The sequence below is a fragment of the Pelodiscus sinensis genome, chromosome 5 (assembly GCF_052426305.1).
Source record: "Pelodiscus sinensis isolate ZL-2025 chromosome 5, ASM5242630v1, whole genome shotgun sequence".
Classification (NCBI taxonomy): Eukaryota; Metazoa; Chordata; order Testudines; family Trionychidae; genus Pelodiscus; species Pelodiscus sinensis.
This window is the reverse complement of record NC_143056.1, coordinates 92,285,996-92,313,165: the sequence shown is the minus strand read 5'-3', so window position 1 is coordinate 92,313,165 and position 27,170 is coordinate 92,285,996. Positions and strand designations below refer to the sequence as shown.

General features: G+C 45.5%; 1 protein-coding gene across 7 annotated transcripts in view; it reads right to left on the bottom strand.

Annotated features, from left to right (window-relative positions):
* The window catches only part of ANO5 (anoctamin 5), a 115,419-nt gene extending 113,021 nt beyond the window's left edge, over window positions 1-2,398 (bottom strand). For 3 of the 7 annotated variants that reach the window (XM_075927748.2, XM_075927745.2, XM_075927747.2), the window contains exon 1: window positions 2,103-2,393. In XM_075927748.2, the coding sequence (XP_075783863.2) occupies window positions 2,103-2,163 (61 nt within the window). In that variant the 5' untranslated portion in view covers window positions 2,164-2,393. Of the gene's footprint in view, window positions 1-2,102 lie in introns of all 7 variants that reach the window. The other 4 variants (XM_075927744.2, XM_075927746.2, XM_089778592.1 and 1 more) reach the window with 3 other exon arrangements.
* Between the last annotated feature and the right edge of the window lie 24,772 nt (window positions 2,399-27,170).

Genomic DNA, 27,170 nt, shown 5'->3' with positions numbered 1-27,170 from the left:
TATGAAGTTCTTCAGTAGGTCAGTTTTAAACACATCTTAAGAATTTCAGTGCTTAGGTTTCAGTTGGGGAAAGACAAGTCAGGCAGAATTCCTCACATGGCTCTCACAATAAACAGCTGATTAGCAGGCTGAAATATTCCACCTGAAATACCCAAACCCTTTCAGTACTCAAATGTGAATGTGGGCAAATATTCAGTGGGTGTTCGCTTCAGAACACACAAACTCACTATGTACCTAGTGATATCTGAACTGTGTACCTACAAAAGCTGTTGCTGCAAATAGCTCCTGGTAGTAAATTTTTCAATATGATATCAAACTCCATAAAAACCTCACTGTCAAATGCTTGCTTTGAGGGCCAACATTTAATTTTATTTCAGAACTTTGAAACTGGTGGGGAAAAGTCCACTGGATTGTAAATAGGTGTTTTGGTGGTGTTGGTTTGCTTCTTTTTAATCCTGACACGTACTGTTTTGGGTAATGCTCATGCACTATGAAGCAAAATGAAATTAACAAACTCTAGTTTCAACATTTCTCTCATATTACTCTGGACTACTGCTGCACAATGATCTCATCCTGCAGCTAGGGAAGTCAGTGGATATTTTGTATTATTTTCAGTGAGAGAAGAAGCAGACTACTTTTCTAAGCAGTAAGAACATTTTACTGTTAGATGATGGCATCCATGTTAATTTCAACTTCATTCAAAAAGAGAAAATATTTGTGATCAAAGTAATATGGCAAAAGTCTCCTTTTTCAAGCTTTTCAGAGGGTATTGCAAAAAAAATTAAAGGAGTTTTGTTTGGATGATATTCCTCCAGAAATTTGTTTTAATAAAAAAAGGGGAAGAATACACGGAAGCGCGTCAGGCACCTGAGAGTATCAGCTTTGTGATCACAAGCCATTAGAGATGAGTGGTTTTCAACCAGTAGATTATATCTAAGAGGGACCACAAAAGGTAGTTGTTGCCATAGGACAGTAGGTTTCAATCTATGGTCCATAGACCCTGGACGTTTGCAAGCTATGGCTAAGCTCTCCCAAGGGGTCTGCATCCCCCTCTGAAATGTTTTAGGGATCTGCAAATGAAAAGAGGTTGAAAATCACTGTTCTAAGCTAACCTGTCCCAAAAATGCTTGATGCCATCTCGAGGAGTCTACTCATTGGCATGACAAGTTGTAACACAGAAAGTGGAGCACAGCACAGAGAGAGAGGGAAGCAGCTGCCCCAGGCAGAGCTCTGAAATGGCCAAAAGTAAACAGGTGTGCCCTGGTGCGGAGCCCCCTTAAGAAAGTGACCAGCTGGGATGGAGCTCTGAGTCAGCCCTATTGCCCTGTCCACTCCTCTCTCCCATCCCTCTCCAGAACTGAAGCTGGGGCCACGACTCAGGGTGCACAGGGCCCACATCCGGAAAGCTGGGGTGCTGGGCTGGTAGCCTGGGATTGCTGCAGTACTCTGGGCAACCCTGGTTCCAGCACCTATGGGAGGTGTCTCCACAGCTCCCATTTGCCAGGGAACAGCAGCCGATCAGAAAGGCAGGGACCCAACCGGAACCACCCCAGGCCCAAGCCCCCTACCCACCGCACTCCTCCCGTCCCCTTGGCCATGCCTCCTGTCGCCCCCACATCACCACCCACTGCCCCAGCCCCACACTCACATTTCTTACAGGCACTGTCCTGTCACCGCCCCTGCCCTGAAGGGGGCGGGAGGGAGGCGACACCACAGCCCCTGTCAGAGGTGTCAGAGCCTCCCCCCGCAGGATCTGTGGCGCCGAAGCGCGCGGCACGACGAGGCCGAGCGAGCCTGCCGCCGCCCCACGCCTGAGCCGCCCCGCCCGGGGGTCCCCAGCGCGGGGGCGCGTCAGGCCCGAGCCGGCAGGGCGGGGCAGCCCGGGGAGCCCCAACGCCGCCTCCTCGCACGCCCGGCCCCGCGCTGCCCGGCGGCACCGTTATGTGCCGGGCCAGTTGCTCCGCCAGCCGAGGGAGGCTGCCAGGCCGCAGCCCGGCGAGGGCGAGCGCAGGGCTTCCCCCGCCCGAGGGCTCCTCCCTGCCAGCGCCCGGCGCACGGAAAAGCCCCCGGCCGCGCCCATCCCCGCGGCTGCGGGCACCTACCCTCCGTGGCCAGCGACATCTCTATGAGGGTCTCGTCCGCCTTCCTCCCCAGCCGGTTCATGGCTGCTGCGCTCCTCGGGCCCCGCGCCCGACTGAGCCCCCGGGGCTGGAGCCAGGCGGCAGCACCCCCTCCCGCTTCCACGCCCCCGCCCGCGGCTCCGCGCCCGCCCGGGTCTCAGGTTACTCCGGCCAGCTGGGAGGGGACAGGCTGAGCTCGGGTCTGCGCCGAGGCCGGGCTGGGCTTGGGTTACAAGGCGGGAGGCGGCGGCCCGCCCGGGCTGTCTTCGCTCCCCGCCCCTTTGCCTGGCTGTGCCAGCCCTGCCGCTGCGGGTGATGCAGCTGGGATGCCCCTACTCGCCCACACCCGAGCCCTGCATCATATATGCCGTTTCCGCCCAAGGCCCCAGCCAAGAAGCCGGCAGAGCAGGGGAACTGCTAGCTGTTTTTTTCTTGTGCCTTAATCTCTGGGTCGGGCTTCATTTTAATAGAGAAAACGGGCTCTGAAATGTTAGCACCTAGAGGGATGCTACAGAAATCGCTCTGTGTTCACTACCAATCACTGCTAAACATGACACCAGATCCAGCGGGTGAACAGAAAAAACAAACAAACAAAAAACAAGCAAGTAGCCAGGTGATTCTCCTATGAAAGAGGAAGGGAACTATCCTCAGGTCCCATGAGTCACATGCAGCCTGACCTTCTTGCTCAGGGGGCACCACTTTTGAAGATGGATTTAGCCAAGGAAAGCCTTTTCAGTTTGGGTTGAAGTAAAGCCCACACTGGAAGAAAATTCAGAAATAGGTATAGGAGAAGTAGACAAAATAAATATGCAAGGTTGCATCCTTGACTGAGCAGGGGATCCTGCGGGCCATGCAATAAGAGAACAGAGCATATAAATACAGATTTTTCTCTATTTTTTCTATCATGCCAGCTGTTACAGTTTAGTTTAATCCATTGCTTGAATTCCCCCTTAGGGAGAATGAACAGTATTGTAGGTTACACATGTGGCATATGTTTAGAGTCAATCAGGTATTGTTCTTGGCTGCACCTATTAAGAAAGAGCAGCCAGCCAGAAAGAGAACCCCCAACCCTGTCATGCCACTGAGTAATTTATTTATAATATTTGGGCTGTTTGTTTTATGCCAGATGATCTTTCCTGTACCAAGAGATCTTCCAAATGGATTAACATGGAGTTTGACTGGCAGCTAATGAACTAAGCCCTGTTTCATGCAAGTGTCTGCCCTCATCCTTATCCAATTCTGTATCTTGGGTGTACAAAAGGTCAGGCTGGATGATTGGGGTCTTGGAGTCTTCTGGCTTGACAGTCTGAATAAGTGAGCCTCTATGATCCCCATCTTTCATGGACCATAGGGAAATCATCTCATCTGAAGAAGTGGGTTTTGCCCATGAAAGCTCATCATATATTACTTTGGACCATGAAGAGAACAGGCTTGCATAAAACTGCATAAAACGTGCAGCTCTGCAGTAAGACAATGCCTACAATAAATCTCATGCTTTAGGGCTTCAGTAAGTCATGTGCAATGTTAGGAAAGATTTTTTTTTTCTGATACACAATTAGCTAGATATATTCTGGGAATATATCTAGGATGGTTTGTCTTTTGAGGCATCAGAGATGGCCCACTTGGAGACAGGAACACTGAACAGGGTGAACTAGTGCTCCGAGGTAGAACAAAGAATCCTCTTTGCGGATTGTTGGCTGGCATGCGTTGCTCACATGCAGAATCTAAATGGTAAACAGATTTGGGGTTGGAAAGCAATGGCCAGATTGTCAAGGACCTTGATGGGGTTTTGCCTTCCTCTGCATGAAATGTGACTGGCCTGCTACATGCTTGGATGGAGCAGGCAATAAAATACTGGTGGGTCACCAGGATTAGCCCCAGGTGGGCCACTGTTATATTTACCTGTGCCACCACAGTTACTAGCGATTGCAGCTCCCTATTGGTCATGGATTGTGATGAGGACCAACTAGGATCCAGCCTGCATGCTGGTATTTGCCCTCTCGTAGGATTATCAGAGCATATATTTCCTCATCAGTTTCCTACCGTTGCAGGGGCCTTAGACATGGCTGTTTCCTTAGTCTCTCCTCTTCTCTGCCTGTGCTGAGTTTAGAATCCTGAGGACTGAAATACTTTGGTCTGACCCAAATTATTGGGCTCGGTATATAAGAGTAACCGGGTAAAATTTAATTACTTATGATATACAGGAAGTCAGACTAGTTCCCCTAATGGCCCCTTCTGGCCTCAAATGCTATGAAAATGTGAATGGAAAGATGTCTGGAAGGAAAAGTCTGAAATTACTTGTGACTGTTACAAAAGGACTAATTAAATAAACTGAGATACCTGTTTGGAATGGAGAGGTCCATTAAAATTCTTTGAAGGGGGTAGACATCTCAGGGATACCAAGAAGCTTATCTATAACTCATAACTGTGAACGGTGGTTGCAGCTGGGAGGTATTTAATAAGATACACACCAAGTTTTACCTATGTAATTATTAGGTGTCTCATAGAAAACAATTTGGTACATAGATAAATGTGAAAATATTAAACAGGTTGAACCTTTCTAATCTGGCACTCTCTGGTCCAGCAACATCTGTGGTCTCGTATGATTTTCATTAACCAGATGTCCACTTATCATGGGCGTGGCCAAGTTTCCCACGGTCCCATAAAGTTTTACTCCACCAGTCTCGTCTCTCAGTATTCTGTGCTGGTTTTTAGCTCTAATTTATCCCTGTCTTCTAAGAATCAATGAGCAGTGGTAGTGTTGGTAATTCTGCTAGACAATATTGACCTTCCATTCAGCAAATTCTCTGGTTTGGCATTGGTCAGGATCCGAGGGTGCTGCATTAGAGAGGTTCAACTTGTACTAGTTCCAAACAAAGCCTACAGCAGATTGGCTACGTCTACACTGGCATGATTTTCCGGAAATGCTTTTAACGGAAAAGTTTTCCGTTAAAAGCATTTTCAGAAAAGAGCGTCTAGATTGGCAGGACGCTTTTCCGCAAAAGCACTTTTTGCGGAAAAGCTTCCGTGGCCAATCTAGACGTGCTTTCCACAAAAAAGCCCCGATCACCATTTTCGCGATCGGGGCTTTTTTGCGGAAAAGAAATCTCTGCTGTCTACACTGGCCCTTTTGCGCAAAAGACTTTCGGAAAAAGACTTTTGCCCGAACGGGAGCAGCATAGTATTTCCGCAAAAAGCACTGATTTCTTACAGTAGGAAGTCAGTGTTTTTGCGGAAATTCAAGCGGCCAGTGTAGACAGCTGGCAAGTTTTTCTGGAAAAGCTGCTGATTTTCCAGAAAAACTGGCCAGTCTAGACACAGACATTAGGTCTATTTAGAAAAAAGACTTAATGAACATCAGCTCTATTTTGCTTCAAGAAAGAAAACAATGTGAAAATGTTTTGCTTACATTTTGACTAAAATATGGTTCCATTATTCCATTTTTAGTGCTTCAGTAAATTACACGAAACTGTCCATATTACTGCATTTGAAGTAACCACAAAGTTGTTTTTTTACCCTAGCAATTCAGTCCTTCTTATGCACATTTACTTGACCACTCATTTAAACATTCTAAAGCAAGGGGAGGGGCAAGGGTATTGTAAGAATTTGGAGAGTGGTAATGGCCCATACTTGTCCACTTTATTAGTGGGGGTGCAGGAGGGAGCTCTGAGCAGGACATTGGGGTGCAGGAGGAGATGCAGAATCTGGGAGGGAATTTGTGTGCAGGAGAGGGTTGGGGCATGGGAGAGGGTGCAAGGTGAAGGTTCTTACTGTAGGTGGCTCCAAACCATGACCCAGTGGGTCACCTAGGCAGTCTAGCTACCTGCAATGGCCCCATATGTTGCTCAAAGCTGCAGACTGCTGGGCCAAGCATATTTGTGCCCCCTTTGGGGGAGGGAGCAGTAGGTCTCTGTTCACTGTCTGCACCCACAAGCATCCACCCCACAGTTTCCAGCAAATGAGAGCTGTGAGGATGATGCTGGGGATGGGGGGAAGCACATAGAGACCTGCTGCTCCATCCTCCCAAGGGGCACTCATGCAGAGACATGACCCATCAGCTGGCAGCTTTGAGCAGTGAGTGGGGCTGTGGCAGGAATTTATCAACCCAGAGGGTTATGGGAGGCCAGATTCAAATGTTTGGAGGACTGGATCCAGGCCAAAGGCCAAATTTTCCTCACCTCTGCTCTAACACCAGTTTGAATAACATCACAAAGAATAATTAATATAAATGGGGGGAGGGGAATTGTGGGATGTGTTAGAATATTGAATGCATTCTATTTGATTGCAGCACTAATCCTTTTTTAGAGTCAGTTGTGATAGTTCCTGTATTAAGTTAGGGGATAACATATAATAATAAGAAGAAATAAATAAGAAGTAAAATCCCATTTCCCTTTTCCACCCCCATCCTCAGATTCCACTACCACCCAGTTCATTTCAGGGTTGAGCTCAAAATTTCTTGCTTGTTCTTTAAGTCCTTCAAAAATTTGACCTATATTGATGTCAATGGGAGTTAGGTGCCTAATCAGCTTAGATGCTTTGGAAATCCTGGTGTGACATAGTGGGACTATATTGACTCTTATAGTCCCTGTGTTCACTCTGTTTGCTTTGTTGTGTTATTCATACCCCTGAGCAACTTAAGTTATACTGATATAAGTGGTCATGTAGATGTAGGCTAAATCATTTATGAAAATGGAACTTAGGCGCTTTTGACAACTACAGGCAGTCCCCGACTTACGCGGATCCGACTTATGTCGGATCCGCACTTACGAACGGGGCTTTCTCGCCCCGGAGGTCGGGGTGAGAAAGCCCCTTTCGTAAGCTGCTCCGGTGCCCCTGGTCTGCTGGAGACCGTCTCCAGCAGACCAGGGGCACCGGGCGGGTTTGCTCTGGCAAAGCCTCAGAGGCGCGGGAACCCCCTGTGGCTGCGGCTTCAGTCCGGGAGCCTGTGGTCTGCTGGGGACCGTCCCCAGCAGACCACAGGCACCCAGACTGAAGCCGCAGCGCGGCGGGGTCCCTCGCCTCTGAGGCTTTGCCAGAGCAAAGCCTCAGAGGCGCGGCACCCCGCTGCCGCTGCGGCTCTGCTCCCCGTGTCCCTGGTCTGCTGGGGGGGGGGGGGCGCAGCTAGTGTGCTCCCCCCCCTCCCCCAGCAGACCAGGCTTTTGTTTTGGACTCTGGGGCAGAGCAGCTGGGGCGCTGCCGATTGGTCCTGCAGTGCCCGCTCTGGGCACTACTGGACCAACCCGGCAGCACCCCAGCTGCTCTGCCCCAGGCGTCCCCAAGTCAGCTTCTGCTGAAACTGACCAGCGCTGACTACAGGAAGCCCCAGGCAGAGTTGCTCTGCCCCGGGCTTCCTGGAATCAGCTGCTGATCAGTTTCAGCAGCAGCTGACTTGGGGACACCTGGGGTTCTTAAGTTGATTCTGTATGTAAGTCACAACTGGCGGTCAGTTTCAGCAGTGTCTGAATCTGGACGCCAGTTCCGACTTACATACAGATTCAGCTTAAGAACAAACCCACAGTCCCTATCTTGTACGTAACCCGGGGACTGCCTGTAGACCCAATTTCCCATTATTCATGTTCCTCTCCCAACCATCTAACACTGGCATTCTGTTGAGTGTAGCTATATATATTCTGTCTGCACTTCTGTTTTCTGAAATAACATTCTTATATTTTCTGCCTCAGTGAATCTGACCCCTTTCAAATCTGATCTAAAAAAATATATCTATACTCTTTCTTCTTTCGTTCAAGCCACTTCATTTTTCTCCCCTCTTCCTTTATTTAAGCTCTATGTTGGGTCATATTGTTCTAATTAAAAAGGGAGGTTATAATATGGCTTAAGGTTGTTGAACTTCAGTCTTGTTTATAAAACATGGTAAAGTGCATCAGAGAGTGATCTGTAGAGTGCTTTCATGTGCTGCACTATAAGGCTATGTCTACACAGCAGCGTTATTTCGGAATAACAAAGTCCACGTCTACACTACAAGCAATTATTTCAACATAATGTCAAAATAATGTTGAGCTGGAGGACTTTGTACTCCAACTTTGTAACTCCCATTTTATGAGGAGTAAGGGAAGTTGGAGGAAGAGTGCTCTTCCTCAGACTTCGTGTTGCACAGACAGTGCCAAAAGCCAAAATACGCTATTTTGACTTAAGCTATGCAATTGACATAGCTCAAGCTGCATAGCTGATTTTGGCTATAGCCCTGCTGTGTAGACCTGTCCTAACTGGCCTGTGCAGAGCTTGATGGTGACCAAAAAGGTACCTGGGTCATGCTAATTTAGTTCATGCAGTCTAATGTGCTTTATTGTACCATGTAGACATTTGTTTACAGGGGTGAGGAACCTTTTTTGGATCGGGGGCCGCTGACTCACAGAAAAATAAGTTGGGGGCCATATGCAAGTGAGAAACAAACAAACAAATCCCTACTGAGGCGGCCCCCGACTAAGAAGGAGAAAGACACTCCTCACATTCCCCTCGCACAACAGAGCTTGGGTGCGGGCAGGCTAGTAGATTTTGTGGGCTGGAGCCTCACAGGGAGGCAGTGGGAGGGGTTGGAGCACCAGCATGGGCTCCGCAATGCTGGGAAAAGCCCTGAGCCTCGGGACCGGATCCAGGCCAGCGAAGGGCTGTATCCTAGCCCCGGGCCTGAGGTTCCCCACCCATGATTTACATCTTCCAATGAAGGGTAGCATACATCATACGGGCCCAAAACTAGAAATGCTACTGAGCCTACAACTTAGATAGAAAATACACTGCAGCCAGGGCTGTCTTTCATTTTAAGTTTATATACTGCCTGACACAATTGGGCCATGGTGTAGGCCTCAAGGGACTAGCACAATACAAATAACAAATAATAAGAATAATTAATAATGATGTAGGATACATTCAGTGGGACATCTCTTCATGTAGTAAGTACTATGGATCTGATTCAGCAAAGCATATATGTGCTCAACTTTCAGCAAGCATAGTTCCCTAACAGGCCTATTCATGTGCCTAAAGTTGCCTAAATTCTTCGTTGGATTGTGGCAAGCTGAGATGCCTTTAATTTAATCACATTTTCAAATACAGGGGCCATGTTTTATGTACACAAGGGTCACAGTTATAATGATAAGATTCAACAAGAGCAAGGGAAAGCAAGAATGCCAGTGGTTATAACTAGGTTTTTGGCCTTCTAATTATATGCTGTCCCCTCCCTGCTCCACCCAACAAGCAAGTTGTTCTGTATAATATCCACATGTTATTATACAAAGGCATAAGCATCGACTCTGGAATTCCAAAAATATTCTGCAGACTTCTGTAATTGAACTAGTTTACTGATGTATGGGGCCAGAAAGAATAAATTCCAGACCCATGCAGGAGACAGAGAGCTGTACCATCCCTGAGTACCAGAAAGCACGTACGCAGTACCATTCCTTATGATGATACTCCCCACACGTACCAGTATGTTGGAAGAATGGAGTTATTCCTGAGCCCTCAATAGACGTGATTCAGTCCATTATTATTACTAAGAGGAAGGAATCCCTGTGCTCTCCAGGCTCTTACAAGTAGGGTTGCCAGATGGTTTCAACAAAAATACCGGACACATTTGACATTACATCACAATCTATATTACATCTTATTTAGAAAATGACATTTATATTTTCTCATTTATATTTTCTCATTTTTTTCAGTTTGTTTCCCAAAAAGAAAGCTCAAATACTGGACTGTTTGGTTCAATGGACACCTGGCAACCCTACTTACAAGAGGCTGTATCCCTTTATTCTTTGAAATTGGTGGGATTTAATTAGAACATTTTAGCCAACATATTTACTTTATATTTATGTTTTAGAAGGGAAATAAGCAGCCATTATTTCAAACTAACTTTACTATGGCTACACAGCCAAACCGCTATTTCGAAATTAATTTTAAATAGCGGAGGGCTTATTTCGAATTTGGTAAACCTCATTCCATGAGGAATAACGCCAAATTCAAAATAGCTATTTTGAAATAAGACACTTATATCAAAATAGGGAGCCTCCAGCCTTCCTAGGGTGCCCTGGTGGCCACTCTAGCCTCAACCAAGAACATTTCTCTCCCTCTCCCATCCCCGGAGCCCTTAAAGGGATTGACTCTGGCCACAGTGCCTGTGCCAGCTCCAAGCCTGCCAGCCCAGAGCCAGCAGTCACTGTCCCTGACCCAGTGGCTCCAAAACATGAGCCAGCAAGCCACTGGCAGCCAGTTCTCCACCACTCCCTAGGAGCAGTCTGCCAGCTCCCAGGAGCCTGCCTGGGCCTGGAGAAGGTGGGCGCCTTCCTGGTCCAGGGTGGAGATCATAGACCTTATTCAGGTTTGGGGGGGATGCCCCCAACATCCATGATCTCTGCACTAGATGGAGGAATGTGGCTGTCTATGGCAGGATAGCTGCCAGCCTGGCCACCAAAGGTCACATGCGAACCCAGGAGCAGGTTTGCATGAAAATCAAGTTGGTTCGGTGAGCCCCCCAACCCTGAGCCCTGAGCTTCCCCTCCTCCTTCTTCCCCTTGCTTCCCCCTTCCAGCTCCCTCCTCCCAGGTTTCCCCCTCTCCTCTTCCACTCTCTCTTTTCCTCTCTCACACCTCCTTTTCCCAGTCTCACCAGAGTTTCATCCTCCCCCCCCCCCCAGTTTTGTTAAATAAAGAGAGTTTGTGTTCATGAAAATACATGTATTTTATTTGACATCAGGAAGGGGGGCTAGGGAGGGGTAGTGGAAGGACGTGAGGGAAGAATGAGGCACAAGCCCCCAGTGAGGCAGACCAGGGAGGCTCTTAGTGCTCCTCAGGATGGAAGCTCTCCTGCAGGGCCTCCTGGATACTGACAGGCCCCTATGGACCTCCCAGGATGGCAGCCTGCAAAAAGTGCAGCCAGGCTTGCAGCAATGTGTCCATGAGAAGCACCAGAGTGCCCGGGGGTGGCTCTGGCTCCATGTTGCAGAGTGCTGTGGTGTCCCAAGTGAGGGCAACCAGAGCACTCAGAGAAAAAATGCTTTGCTGTCGCTCATCGAGGTAGGCAAGCAAGCAAGGAAAGCTGTCCAGGGGGTGTGAGGGTGTCCCTTTAAGTACAGGTCTCAGATAGCCTCAGGCAGCAGCCACACAAAGTAACTCCTGACCTGATGCCCTGCCAGACCTGGTTCTGGCTGGCCTTAAATGCAATTCAGCGTCCACTCAGTGTGGACGTGCTATTTCAAAATAGCAAAACACTATTTTGAAATGCATTTTGTGTGTAGACGCGTTATTTTGAAATAACTTATTTTGAATTAACTATTTTGAAATAAGATATTTCAAAATAATGCTGTAGTGTAGACATACCCAGGGTTTGTTATTTATAATGATCGCTAGTATCACATGTCAGCTGGGAATGAACCTGGGATCTTCACTGTCACAAATAGGCCTCAGCTATGTGAGAGCTAAAGGAGTAATTCTGTTAAGTGTTAGGACTACTCGACTCTTATTTCTATGTGGTAAAATTGAAAAAGTGCCTAAGAGCTTACTTAGGAACCTAGCGATCCTGATATAGGTTCTAGGAAGATTATCAAAGAATTGATGTTAGGATCTTATGGGGCTGAAGAATAAAATCACTCTTGTAATGAATTATATCTACCAATATAACATTATGTAACCTCATGAATTGTAGACCAATTTTTTTATTAATTGAATTTTTAATTAAACAGTGTTAACCATTTTTAAATGAATTTGTTAGTAACCTGTTAATAATTGCATTTGAAGAATCTGTTATTGTTATTTTATATATATATATAGTATATAGTAACTAAAACTCTTTTTTGAACTGTTAATACGTTGTAACTAAAGTGACTCCACATTGTTGCTGAAACCCCATTTTAAATTTTGTGCTGCCTTAACTTTGTTTAAAGTTGGGTATCTGTCTGTAATCTCTTTTAAAAGTGTGAATGTGGTGTGTCTGCAATGGGATCAGTCCCTAAAGCCAGCCTGTCTCAATGACCAGCTGCCAGCACCTTTCTTGATGGCCAAAGAACAATAGGAGGGAGCCCCACAAAAGAGCCCACTCAAGGAAGAGAGAGACAAATGCTCCATCAAGAAAAGAAGATCAAAGTCACATCTTCTGTTAACTGATGACTCATAGTCATACAGTGCCCTGGGGCAGTGGGACAAAACAGGATCTGTGGGCTAAAGCAGTGTTTCTCAACCAGTGGCACGAGTACCCTAGGGGTACTCGAGAAAAGTCTGGGGGGTACATCAACCCAACTGAAATTTGGACAAAACTGATTTTTTAAAAAGTTTTACAGTGCTTTATTATTTTCGTACTTTTTACACCCAAAAATTTCATCGCCTGCCCCACTACAATTAAGTTGTTTAAACAAATGTGTTGCAATGGTAGAAAAAAAATTGTGTCTGAAAACTGTAGGTACTGGGGTACTTATAATTTTTTTTTAAAAAAAGTGGTACTTTATAAAAAAAAAGGCTGAGAAACACTGGGCTAAAGGATATAAAAAGATTGGTGCAAAACAATAGGATAGGGTCTTCTGGGTCTACAATCATCCTCTAGCAGCATGGGAGTTTACCAACATGACCCCGCTTCCCTCCTCATATCTAGCCCACTTGGCCAGTGGACTGGCATGAGCAACAGAGGCTGGTAATTTTATCCCATCCATAGTACTATGTGGATTAGTGTGTGTATGTGTACTGGATAGTTTTAGTAGCGAGGAACAGTAAAGGAATTCACAATAAATGTAGCATATCGCCTTATCCCCCAAACAAGATTCTGCTAGTTCTGTTTTTCTAAGTGTAGTAATCTAAGCTACTTAGGTGCTGTTGAAAAGTTGTAAGGGGTGACCACTGCTAATACTTTCTTCCTCTTTGATTTTTGCAAGAAAGGCTTAGATGCCTATCTCCAAGAAAGAGAGAGGCTGTGACTGTGAATCCTGAGCAAAGGGGGGTGCTTCCCTCCAGTCCCAGAATTAGGCACCTAAGCCCTTGTTTGGAAGGGTCTTAGGCCTCACCCTTCTTTTTTACCATTCTTATTGGCTTGCTTCAGCTGCTCCCAGCTCAGCATGCTGTTTTTCTGGATGTGATTTCTAGGTGTCCAACTCTCTTGATGCCTTGTGTAAGAGAGTGTGGATGCCTGTCAAGGTCTCATGTACATCTCAAGTGCCATGTGGACTCGGGATTCCAATTATTGTGTGCACTCAGAATCTTCACCAACATTGTGTTGTTTAAACAACACAGCTTTGACAGAATGAATCATTCTACCACAAAATGGGCAACCACAAATAGTGGGTGGGTCACGTGAGAGGGCCTTCTTCACCTCAGTGGTCCGCAGCAGCATGTGGCCCATTGGGGTTCCACCTGCAGCCCCATGGCTCTCCTGGTTGTCCTCCTTCCCCATGCGCCTCTCACGCACTGGGCACTGGAGCCCCACTCCATTTTCTTTAGAAAGAAATTTTAGAAGAGTGAGTTTTTTTAAATGTCATTTTTTATATTTGAGTTCAGGGATTTGACTGGAATGGGTGATCAGAGAGAACAAAGAAGACAGTGGGGAGGGGTGGAGCAGTGAGGAGAGGGCATGGCCTTGGCAAAGCAGGAGTGGAGTATGGGCAGGGCCATCGATTTGGGAACTTGCCTCTCCAAGCAGCACCTCCCTTTCCCTCCAAGACTTTGGAAGGAGCTGCCAATTGCCTGATTCATGTTTGGTCCTCACTCCTCCCCATCCCTCCCAGAGTTGGAATGCTGCCAAGAGCTGATTTGTAGCATTCCATCTCTGGGAGAGAAGTGGAGGAGTGGGGATAGAATGAGAATAAGGTGATTTGCATGCTCTGAAAGTGCTGGGAGAAACCGGGAGAAGTAGGAAGTGTGTGGCTCTAGTGCTCCAGTATGTGAGAAGAGCATGGGAGAGGAGGACAGCCAGAGGGGCCACAAAGTGAAGTTCTAGTGGGCTGTATGTGGCTCATGAGTCACAGGTTGCCCATCACTGTTCCACCAGATGCATTCCTCCAAGGGGCCTGGAAACAATCAGATGAGTGAGTTTTCAAAGCAGGCACTGTGTGCAAATCTGAGTTACTGAGTTAATTCCAAGGGGAATTAAAAGAGAACTAAAGGCACCAAGACAATAGGGGTGCATATACACAACCGGGCTTAACTCAAAATAAACTATGCAAATTGAGCTGTGTCAATTGCATAGCTTATTTCGAAATAGCTTATTTTGAAATTGGGAGTGTGTTGTATCATGCAAGCAAGGTACTAACAAACTTCAACGGGACTTTATTTACCAAAAGTGAAACTTCTTTACAAAGCTGCTGCACCCATTTGTAGCTCTCACTCAGCCCTGGCTAATCTTCCCAACAGCCAGTGCTCCCAGTTCTAATAATTGCAAACAGCATCTAAAACACCACAGAGTGTCTACACAGCACTTATTTTGAAACAGAGCACTCTTCCTCTGACTTCCCTTACTCCTCATACAATGAGGCTGCGTCTAGACTGGCATGATTTTGCGGAAATACTTTTCCATTAAAAGTATATCCGCAAAAGAGTGTCTAGATTGACAAGGATGCTTTTGCGCAAAAAGTGCTTTTGCGCAAAAGCATCCGTGCCAATCTCAACGCGCTTTTGCGCAAGAAAGCTCCGTTGGCCATTTTAGCCATCGGGCTTTCTTGTGCAAAAAGTTAAGGTGCCTGTCTACTCTGGCCCTCTTGTGCAAATATTCTTGCACAAGAGGGCTTATCCCTGAGCGGGAGCGTTAAAGTATTTGCGCAAGAAGCACTGATTTTGTACATTACAAAACTGCGCAAATTCAAGCAGCCAGTGTAGACAGCTGGCAAGTTTTTGTGCAAAAGTGCCCGCTTTTGCGCAAAATCTTGCCAGTCTAGACACGCCCTGAGGGTTACAGGAGACGGAGTAAGAAGTCCTCCAGCTTGACAGCATTTCAACATTATTTTGAAATAACTGCCTGCTGTGTAGATGGGGTGTGACAGACTGGACCAGGTCTGGGCAAATTGCTCAAAACCAGGGCTGCTTACAGCCCCAGACTGGAGACCTTTCCCAAACAGATCACAGACCAGTTACACAGAGCACTTCAGCTGCTAATCCAGCCTGCAGGAAGCCTCACGAGCAAAATCCCTGAGACACTCCAGCTCTTCCTGTGCCACAATCAGCCCTGGACCTTACACACATGTGAGGAGTTATAGAACCCAATCTCACCTACCCCGAACGGGTTCTCCTGGTCCTAAAGCACCAGCCACCATTCCTGGTCAGTTTATACTTTAGATTTTACCCACAAGATCACTCTCGGCCAATCCTTTAGAATCTAAAATTATGGTTTATTAATAAAAGAAAGAAAAGACTGAGAGTAAGGTTGTTAAGAAGAATATATCACATGCACCAATCACCAAGTTCTTGATGCAGGCTCACAGCAGAGATGTTACAAACTGCTATCTAAAAAGTCTCTGGTGTATATCCTATGTCAGGGTAGGTCGACAATCCTTCACAGCTCTCTCTTCCTCGCATGGCTGTAGCTAGGATCAATAGCAGAATTGAAAACAAGATGGAGTCCACCTCATAGCACTTTATATCCATTCCTGGTACCTTCCAAGCTGGAGCGGGTCACATGGCCAACAGACCTATCCCTGTGTCCCATGCCAGCAGCCATTAGATACTGACTGGTTTGCAGATTTCCAGACACATTCCTCAGGTGTGTATTGGGTATCTTGAAAGCCATTGTCCTTGGGGCCCTGCTAATTAGCATAGTCATTGACTGAACAATTGTTCTTTACAACAGGCAGTCCAGGCACACTGCTCTGTCTCAGGCAGAGAATATACACAGTACAAGCACAGAGCCTATATTCATAACTCCACATACAGATATAACACAAGTATATGAGTAGCATATATATAATCAGTAGAACATAAGCTTTCATTTGACACCTCACATGGCCCACTTTGTACAGACTTTGGGGCAAACTTTCCCCCTCCCCCCGTGAGTGCAGCAGTGATCTGGTTGCTCCCCTTAAAATCCAATAATGTGACATGGGGACTAAGTTATTTCAAAATAATACTAGTTATTTCAAAATAATGTTGCTCTGTAGATGTATTCTAGCAGATTTCTTTTTCAGTCTCACCTCCAGCCTGAAACACCCTGCCCCGTAATGTTGAATCCCTCCCCAGATAGCTAAGCCATCCATAGTCCTGTTGCTCTGAGGTTCTACTGCACATAAATTACAGTCCTAAAACTATTTTTCTTTCTTACTCCAACACCATAAATGTGCTCCCATTAAAGAAATTAATGATCATCAAGTTTTACCCAATTTGAGAACCTGATGGTCCTGTTGGTTCTTTTCAATATATACAGTACCTGAAGAGACACTTAAACTCTAATTCTGATTGGGATTATATGATAACATGCACTGACAATATGAATTTGTATATAATATGCTACATTTCTGATGAAAGCTGCTTAAATTTAGGTATCACCATATATAGTCCTTCTGTAAGCTACAGGAAATAGTAATCATAACAGTACACACTGAAGATTTCCTGTATAAAGAGATGTTAGATGTAAATAGCTCTCAAAAGAAATAAAGGCTTCCTTCCTCCTGATAGTTATTGGCACATAATATCCCTTGGAGTTTTTTGTTTGTTTGTTTGTTTGTTTGTTTTTGAGGTGAGTGCTTTTTAGTTGATCAGCTATTAGCAGGGGCCTATCAATTCTGTTGCCCACTTCTGACTCCCCCCCCACAAATCATGGAAAATTCACCAGAGTCTAAGGGAATCTACACAGATGCCTTATACTTCTGGATCAAGGCCACAGTTGTACTCTCCAGTATTGCAGTTTCACTGGAGTCAAGTGTAAATGATTGTGTAACTCAGTGTACAATGGCCCCCACAAGTCCTGAAAAGGGGAAGTTCCACAGTGTGAAAAGCCACAGAAGAAACCTTGTGGTACACCAGGCAATTCCTACAAATTTCCCATGGAGTGGGTATGAGGTTACATCTTCCCATGCTGGTAAGGAAAATTCTATTTATGGGGTAAATCAAGACTCAGTTTATTTTATATGAATCACTTATTAACTATGTGGCCTGACTCTTTTCACACACCACTTGCACATCACCTATGCACTGATGTAATTCCATTGACTTCAGGGGAATTATTCTTAATTAACCCCAGGTCAAGCAAAATGAGAACCAGATTCTGGTGGGTTGTTTATATGGTTGTATTCATACAACACTAGAAATCTGACTGGGATCCTACTGAAATTATTAGCAAGGCAACGATTTGGTGCAAGATAAGGTCTCAGCCAGTCACCAAATTCTGTCTACAAATTTATGATGAGCAAAGCCTATTTAACCGTGTGAGGCTTAAAGGCTGTGCCTTTAACTGAATTCACTTTTTTTTAATGAACTCACTTTCCATTCTATACTGAAAAGATTAATCTGTCTGTTTGCTATGGTATTAGACAATTCTGGGATTTTCCCCAGTATTTAGCACCCTCTGGTGGGCAGAAAATTTACTTTCCTGTTGAGGCTGTAACTGTTGACCAGAGTGAGTTTATTTATACCTATGTCTTTTAATTTACATAAGGCAATAGATGTAAATATGTATGCAAATATAGATATAAAGAACACATAGCTTGTTAAATATTGGCTATGGATATTAATATTACTGGATACCAACTAAAGAAATAAATTAATTTCATAAATACAGAGGATTATGAAACAGAGTGAACAGGGCTTCTGTGTATAAAAGTCAGAGTATTAAAATGAAGTGAAAAACTCAGAGGCCTAGACAGAAAACAATAACCCTTTCAATATCAGAGTAGACCTTCAAACACACTTGCGCTTCAGTTGGACTCCACAGATTCGCAGGGGTCTGTGGATCTGTTTATTGGACTAGTGCCTATGCTCATATACAGATAGGGTGACCAGATATCCCATTTTTAAAGAAGAGTCCTGTATTTAAGCCCTCCTGCAGGTGCCCCATTTTTTTTCTTAAAAACAGGCAAATTCTCCCATATTTTCTGACTCTACCCAAACTGTACTGACAGGTCCTGCTTGTGGCCACATCCGTGCTCACCTGTCACCTGTGCCCCAGCAGTGAGGTCCAGTGGCAGAAGATGAGGGTAGGCATGTACAATTGGTATCAGAGCAAAGCTGCAGCATGTGGGGTGGGCTACTCCCCCTGATGATCTGTCAGTGCAGTCCCTGCTGAGTGCTGGCTCTCAGCCAGAGAAACCCCACTCTCCCTCCAATTTCCAGCCAGGGCTGTCTGCATACTGCAAGTTGCAGTAGCTGGTGAGTGCGGACAGGTGCAAGGTGGCAGCTGGTTACCTCTGCTACCCATCCTTCAGCCTCTTATGTGCTTCCCCTCTTTGTCCTCTCCCTGTTTTTGCCCATCCCACACTCCCCACCCCAGTCATACTGTTCCTCCATATTCTCCCCAACAAGGCACATCCCCCCCTCCCCCCAGAGCTGTGAGGAGAACCGGCCCCTAGTTAGAGAGCTCAGCTCACTAACAACCTGGCAGGCAGGCTCCTTCCTTCCTACATTGAGCTAGCACACAGGGCCGGCCCGACTGATACACCAATTACATAGCTGTGTGTGCTCTAGCAGCCACATGTTGTATATGGGCTCTGGTGGCTAGTCCCATCCCTCAGCTAGTTGGTTCCTGCAACCAGCCCCAGTCCCCAGCCAGCCTTCCTCTTCCCCGAGGACTGTACTTATTCCCCCCCTCCCGCCTCCTTCCCCACCTCCGCTCACCTGATGAGCGGGGTTGGGGAAGGAGATGGCAGGGGGGACTGAGTACAGCATGACCGTGTGAACAGCATGACCGTGTGGGATGGAGGACTCAGGAGGAGCAGCCGACCACTGCACAGTGGAACGGGAAAGTGCCACTTCTCTCTGCCTAGTGGTGCACCCCATGCACTGCGCCTCCCTAGTCCTTTGGCCCACTCATGGTACTAGCCGCTGCCCACACCTCCTGCCTGCTCCCCTGAGGCTACAGGTGAGCCTCCCAGCTCAGCAGTGCTTCTGTTCCCCACAGCTTCTACCCCTGCAGTCCATGCACAGAGCAGCACCTCTGCCCCATTTACCACAGGTGGGAGATGCAGGTGATGGGCAATGTAGGGCAACAGAATTACTAGGGACAGCCCAGCCAGTGCCCAAAAAAAGCCAAGACCCTCCATCCCAGGGTGCTGTCCAAGAAAAGCCAAGTCCTGCATGTGCCAAAACCCTGCGTGGTGCGCACGGTGAAGCCCTTCGGCTAAACTCTCAAGTAGCAGAGAGAAGGCGATTTCTAGCTTGTGTGTGCCATGACTCTGTAGGCTCTAGAGACGGCTGCTGGATGTGGCTTAGCACCTTCTTCATCCACCTCCCTCTGCCTAGGCCCTGCTCCCAGGGAGCATAGGGCAGGTACTCTCCCCTGCTGAGCCACCTCTCTGCTCAGGTTTGTTGAAGCCCATGCAGTGAGGTTCCCTCAGAGTTGGTGCACATCCTTAGGGCGTAACCTCTTCCTGCCCATACTGCACCCGGGGGTAGGAGGTGGCTCGGTTATGTCAGTGGCCAGCAGCAGCCTGATGCTGTTAGCTGCCTCTCAACACTGTGCAGGCACGAAGGGATTAGCTGCTTCCCGCCACACAATGGTGGGGAGGGGACACGAGCTCCGCAAAGACATGGGCCAGGTCATCCCTTCCCACCCCACGCCTTCCCTGCAGCTGGAAACAGCTCCCATTTCTTCTCTCCCACACAGTGCGGAATGGCTGCTGCTGCTCACATTGTGGTGTGAACCTAGCAGAAATCGGTGGGGGAGAAGAGGAGGAGTGGAGGGGTGGGCCCCAGGCTATGCACCAGTGGCTGTGGCCGAGCCGCGCATGTGCCGTGCGCCCCGGGGAGGGCCTACACCCCATGGGCAGGCCTGCGTCAGCCCTGTGTGTATGTGCGTGTGTGCATGAAGTGGGTCTTTGCCCATGAAAGCTTATGCTCCAATAAATGTGTTAGTCTATAAGGTGCCACGGGACTCCTCATTGTTTATGCAGATTCAGATTAACATGGCTACTCCTCTGATACTGGTATCCTACTCTGGCACCTTGGGCATACTCCTGAAACCCGTAGTCAGGCCAAACACCCCCTGAGGTCAGTTCCTTCGGACTTTTGGCCCTTATTAACATCACTGAAACTTTAACCAAAAAAGAGTGAAAAATGTCCAGCGTATTCATTTTTTGATAACAGTGGTTATATCTTAAATAACAAGGCAGAACCAAAAAATAAATATCACTGAAAAGAGCCAACATTGTCTAGTGAGCGAAAGGGCTCTAGTGCAGGGTTTTGATGCGACAGAATAGAAGTGATTTTTACTTCTTCCAAATCAATATCTCACAATATTCTCAGAGGCTTTGTCTTGGATTTAAAAGCATGAGTAAGAAGGCACAGTCCCTGGAAAAAGCTACTCCTGTAATTTCTTACTCCTTTGCAAGCAATCAATCATTCTTTCAATGAGGCTGATCTTATGTGCTGCTTCTTAGTTTGAGTGCTTCTTGCTTTATGATGTCAATATCATAATGACTATAGCTTTCCTTAATATGCCTATCCAATTTGCAAGGCTTAGTCATCTATTTTGAACATGGTATTTTGATTGGTTTTAATTTAAAGAGGTGCATTCCTCCCTTACTTCCTCGTTAGATGCCTTTCAAGAAATATTCATGCGTTGTCTCTTTTATTCACGGAGGCATTATAGTGAGTAATGAATATAATTGCACTGTTTTACATTGCAGAACATTCTCTCTTGAGTTGTTCTTCTGCCTGTAAGCAGCTGAGCTTGAGCTTGGTTGGGAAGGAATGCAATGTTGTACTGTTCGGGGGGGGGCAAATGGCAGATAATGTTTCTTTTAGAGAGTCACAGCTACTCACTAACTTTTTGCCATTAGCCAGAGCATAGCAAGCGTGTAAATCCTGCAGCTCCAAACTGGCAGGCCCAATGCTTCCAGTTAGAAAGCAAGGGCACTGTGGCCTTATTCCAGTGAAGTAAATCAGGGATGAGTCAACCCAAGTCAGTGGAGTTAAATCAATGTAAGAGAGACAAGAAGGAGTAAGCTCCAAGAAGGAGGTGTACAGATATTTCTCTGTTCCACTTATTTTCTCCAACAAACTCTAAAATACATGGCCCTTCCCTATCCAAAGTAGTTACACCAAGGATGAACTTGGCCCATTACATAGTCTTGATAGAAATGACTGCCACATTGCCATGTCTCACAACAGCCACAAAGTATTTTCATTTTAGTATCCCAGATCCTGATGCAGTGGTGCTGGAACAGTTTTTGGAGATGGGGTGCTGAGCTACAATCCCTCCTTACTCCTGTCTGTGCCCGTCACTGACCTCTAGAACTAGGACCAGCAGCTGAGATCTCACACGTGAAACTGCAAGCCAGGATCCAGGGGCTGCTAACCAGGCAGAACCTCACTGTGAAGCTCCTGGGGAAATGGGGCTGGTGTGTGAGTGGGGCCTGGGACTGGCAGTGGATCTCCCAGACAGCAGTGGGCCCGATGGCCAGGGCTCTGGGTGGTAGGGGCATGTGGCCAACATGCCCAAAACCTGTTATAGTGTAACCAGACTGAGCAGCTTCTTGCTGACAAATTGAGATTGTACCTAAGAAATACATCCCATTAATTTCACCCCGTCTAAGCTGCCAACACCTTCCAGCCCAAGTCAACTGGCCCAGGAAGAGTCAGAACTATTGCTGCTTCAGTCATTACTGAATAATCTATAGGGAAGACACTACTGCTAAAAGTCTGAAGGCAGCCTATATATAGCCTGTGATATGGAACATACACTAGCAAAACCAATGCACTGACTCAGTGCAGTCTTTACATGATTACATGTGAGCCTGTGCCCGAGTGTGTTTTTCTTGGCACATGTGTCTGTGCTTTTGTACATAAGAACTGCCATACTGGGTCAGACCAAAGATCCATCCAGCCCAGTATCCCCTCTGCCGACATTGGCAATGCATGGTACCCCAGAGGGAGTGAACCGAACAGGTAATGATCTCTCTCCTGCCATCCATCTCCAGCCTCTGCCAAACAGAGACTAGGGACACCATTCCTTACACATCCTGGCTAATAGCCATTAATGGACCTAACCTCCATGAATTTATATAGCTGTTTTTTAAATCCAGTTATAGTCCGAGCCTTCACAGCCTCCTCTGGCAAGGAATTCCACAGATTGACTGTGTGCTGTGCGAAGAACTTACTTTTATTTGTTTTAAACCTGCTGCCAATTAATTTCATTTGGTGGCCCCTAGTCCGTGCATACACATGGGATTGAGTGTGTTGGTATAATTGGATTGGTGCCCGAATCTGTCTTTCTGACCTGGTTTATTTCCTCCTCTGTCCCCTCAAGTACTGGAAGGTTTTATGCCCAAATTCCACTCAGCCACTGAGCAGCCTTTAAATGAATACATGGGCGTTGTTTGACTTCTATATTTGGAGGAGCAGTTCCATTCAGACCAACAGGACCCTGTGTTGGGGAGCAAATTCCATGCTTGCCCACAGCTTGCATTTTGGAGGGGGCAATGTCCCCCTGCCCTCCCAAATTTGCTGCCCCTTTAATTTTCCATGATGCCCCTTCTGGAGCTGCTCTCAGAACTGTACATCCCCCTCCTTTTTTCCACAGGGTGGCTGTCCATTATCTTCATCGATTTGTATGTAGTCATCATCTGTACCCCTAGCTCAGAGCTCCTTTCTTTTCCTGACATGTGTGTCTGCCATGGGCCATTGGTACCTTCCCATGTGGAAATCCCATGATGAGCCCTCTCCAACTCTTATGGATACTTTGCTCCTGTCCTCTGGGCTCAGTCAGCAGTAGCCATGTTGTACTTTCTCCTGATATGTGGTTTAGGCACTTTACAATATAATAAGACATAGACCTTGCTCTAGAGAGCTGTTCTAAACAGACAAGAGGTAGGATGGGAATAAGTGACACAGAGAGGTGATATGATTTGCTGAAGGTCACAGAGTAGATCAAGGCATGTCTACACAGCAGGGTTACCCTTGAAATAAGCTACACAACTTGAGCTACGCTAATTCCGTAGCTTAAGTCTAAATACCATATTCTGACTGCGCTGTCTACAAAGTACTTCTTTCAAGACAGAGCACTCTTCCCCCGATTTCCCTTACTCCTCATGCAATGAGGGTTACAGGAGGTAGAGTAAGCAGTCCTCCAGTTCAACCTGACCAGGGCAAAGTCAGACAAGTGGGGATGCACAGACATAAGAAAGAAGAATTTGGCCTATTTTATTACATATATAACTTACCTGCCCTCAATGCCCAGCTTCAGTGCATGGTTTTGTTTTTTTGTTGAGTATCAATCATTAACAATAAAAGCAAATATTGAATATTTATGATGGAATTACTTGCCAAACTTTGGATGCATTCACTATCAGTGACATGATAAACTCGACTTCTGTTTAATGAGTAACACACTTTGCATAGGACAGGCTTCATGTCTGTCCTCAGATATGACACAGAGAGAATACTTGCATTGACTTCAGTCAGCTTTGGATCACGCCCAAAAAAAGATCTCTATCAGACCCCAGTGGAAAATGACATTGTGAGTATCACGTGTAGAGGTGTGGGCATCAACAATTTTTACTCACATAAAAAAATCCATACTCATACATGGAGTCTTATGGAAATCCATGGACCTACATGGGAGTAAGGACTATCTGCATGAGTGAAAGTTGCAGTACTGACACAGACATACTCCTTTGTGAATACTGTGTGCAGGGATCCTACTAATGTTGTAAATTAACCTGTCTGTATTCTGTTAACAATGGAAACTAGGAGCATTGTCCTCAAATCAAATTAATTTCCTCTCTATCAGTCACCAGAGGTCACCTGATCCTCTCCTATCAAAGATTTTGTTATTCAAACGTGACACACAAGCTGTCAAATGGTCCAACTTAATAAAGACTAATAAATAAAGCGCTCTTTAGAAATTACCCTGGGGAACCTTTTCAAATTGAAAAGTGAGTAATAAATCTTGGAGCTCCTAATAAAGGTGAAATTGTTAATTTGCTGGCCTCTGCTGTGTGCCTCCCTGAGCGAAATTCCAAATGCTATCAGGGAGGATGGCTGCTGCTTGTGCTCATTCTGACACTGTGCCTGCAGCAAGAGTTTCTAATCTGGAAGAGTTATCTGACATGTGCTGCATGCACTAACAGCATTCTGATTATCTGTTCTTTTTTTTCTTTACGTGTCTCTTCTGCTGACTTTCATACTCTTAAATGAGTGTCTTAAATGACAGTTAGATGACAGTGATAAATGTACTGATCAGATATCCCCAGACTACCGATAACGATATATGTATCCAAAAAGTGTTGCTTATACAGCCTGCAGATAGTATAGAACGGGTTCAATTTACTGTAGTCCACAACACTGGGATGGTACTAGTAACAGTAACATCTCTTTCTTTAATGTGTGCATGAGGCAGGGCTTTTTTGTAGTGTAAATCAGTCTATTAAGGTTAAATCTAAGATGGATATGGTCTTCAAATAGCTCTTATATGTTTTTTCTTCCATTTGCAACTCTGATTTCTTTTTGTATTGAGTGTTTGACAGATACATCACTTTGGAAGTAAGACTTTTTTCCCCCTGTTGTTGTTGTGGAAGTGAAACCAGAAATGACTTTCTAGAGCTTAAACCTTCCCATGTCTTAAATCTCAGTTTTATCAAGAGCATCCAATTACAAATGAATAACACCCTTTTAAGAAATCGCAATGGAACTATTTCAAACTGTCCAAATTTACAAAGAATGCCATTTACACTGTTTTTTCTTTGTCTATTCTCATTTCATTCCCATTGTGGAAACAAAGTGCTGACTTTAAAGGTAACTGAAAATATACATCTCCGCTGTAATCTCCAGCTATGTGGTAAAAGTGATATAGGGACGTGTTGTGTGTAAGCATAGTTTTTCTTCACTTTAGTCAGATATGGAAAGGAGGAGGAATCTTTGGGTGTGTCTACACTACGGGACAAGGTCAAATTAAGATATGCAACTTCAGCTACGTTAATTGCGTAGCTGAAGTCAAAGTAGCTTAACTCGACTTTTGGCACTATCTACAATGGAAGAAGTCAAACTCTCCCTTTGACTTCCCTTACTCCTCATGGAAGCAGACCTGCCAGCATCATCTGGAGTGCCCCTCTCAGTTTGAATTAGCGAGTCTTCACTAGCCCTGCTACTTCAAACCCTGGAAGATCAACAGCGGCAGCTTTGATCTTCTCTGTAGCGTAGACCTTCCCTTAAGATCCAGGAAATATGCTGGAGGAGGCTCTAAACAGCAACAAGCCAGAGGCAGTAAATGGAAGGACCCAGGAACATAAAAGTGTACCCTGTTTCCATAGTTAGCACTTCATCCCCTCATTATGGTATAAAGTTACCAAGTAAGAAGTAGTTTGGGATTATGCAATATGCATAGCACATACTGACAGCTGTCTCAGAGCAAGTGGTCCTGTTTTCTGGTGTAGGCAATGTAATTCATACACACGTTCAAACAAACTTCTAAACACACTTTTTTATTTATAGTCCAGTAATGTCTACAGTGTCCAACCACACAGGGTACCATTGTGCTATTGTGCAAACACATAACACGAGATAGTCCTTCTCTGAAAGAGCTTACAAGCCAAATAGACAATACAACACAAAGAAATGCTATTTATCAACCCTCTTTTAAAGGATGGAAATTAAGGCAAAGGAGATATGCCATCATGACTTGCCTCAAGTCACACAGGGAATTTGTGGCAACTAACTGAACTCAGGTCTTCTGAGAACTGTCAAGTGTCTTAGGAAACTGATCATCTTATCTTTGCCCTATGTGACCGTTGGGTATTGCAAGGATAAGGCATGTGCAAAGGTAAGCATCTAGCTGTTTCTAAGTTTTAAAACCTTGTGTGTCATATTTCAAAATGGAAGCCTTTAAAAATCTGGACATGATTATTTTTTCCTTATGTTCCTAATGATGCTAAGGTGAAAAGGATTTGTTTTGTTCCTCATTTGGATGCTGGCATCACTCCTCATGTAGACAGCACAAGAAAGCATTCCTTGGCTTAATGCTATTGCAGGACCAGCAGGGGGAGCACACTGATTGTTTTATGTATTCAACAAAATGATAGCTCTCAAGGTAATAAGACAAGCACAGAATGTTATTTAGTATGTTCAATTTATTCCTCAAAATATTCTATCAACGATAAGAAGGTCAAATTTGGGGTGGACACTACTTAACATTTCCCTGCTACACGCCTCTTTAGATTTAAAGTTATATTTAGTAATACCATACAAATAATTTTTAACACTAACTGCATGGTAAAAATGTATGCTCCTTTTTATTCTTGAATTTCAAAGACCTGACCTGGATCAAAAGCTTAAAGAGTCTGTACAGAATCAAATGTGTAGCCAATGTGACTGACATTATCCCAAATCTACTCAGACCGAGTGTGCAGGGAATCAAATTTCTATCAAACATGGCTGGTGATTGCCCAAGTCTGCCAAGAACCTGATGAAGCCCCTGTTCTCTATGGGTACATCTACACAGCAACATTATTTCAAAATAACTAGCATTATTTTGAAATGACTCAGTCCATGTCTACACAGCAGGCAGTTATTTCAAAATAATGTTGAAATACTGTGAAGCTGGAAGACTTCTTACTCTAACTCCTGTAACCCTCATTGTACGAGGAATAAGGGAATTTGGAGGAAGAGTGCTCTATTTCGAAATAAGTGCTGTATAGACGCTCCCATTTTCTAAATAAATTATTTCAAAATAAGCTACGCAACTGACGTAGTTCAATTTGCATAGTTTATTTTGAGTTAAGTCCTGCTGTGTACACGTCTCCTATATGACATTACAATGCTTAGCTGATCTGTCGGCAAGATGTTGGTGCTCTTCAAGCTGCTGCTGAGACAATTTATCAAAGAGACTGCCAATCTCTCTTTGAAATACAGGCAGTCCCCGAGTTACGCGGATCCGACTTATGTTGGATCCGCAGTTACGAAAGGGGCTTTTCTCGCCCCGGAGGACGGGAGT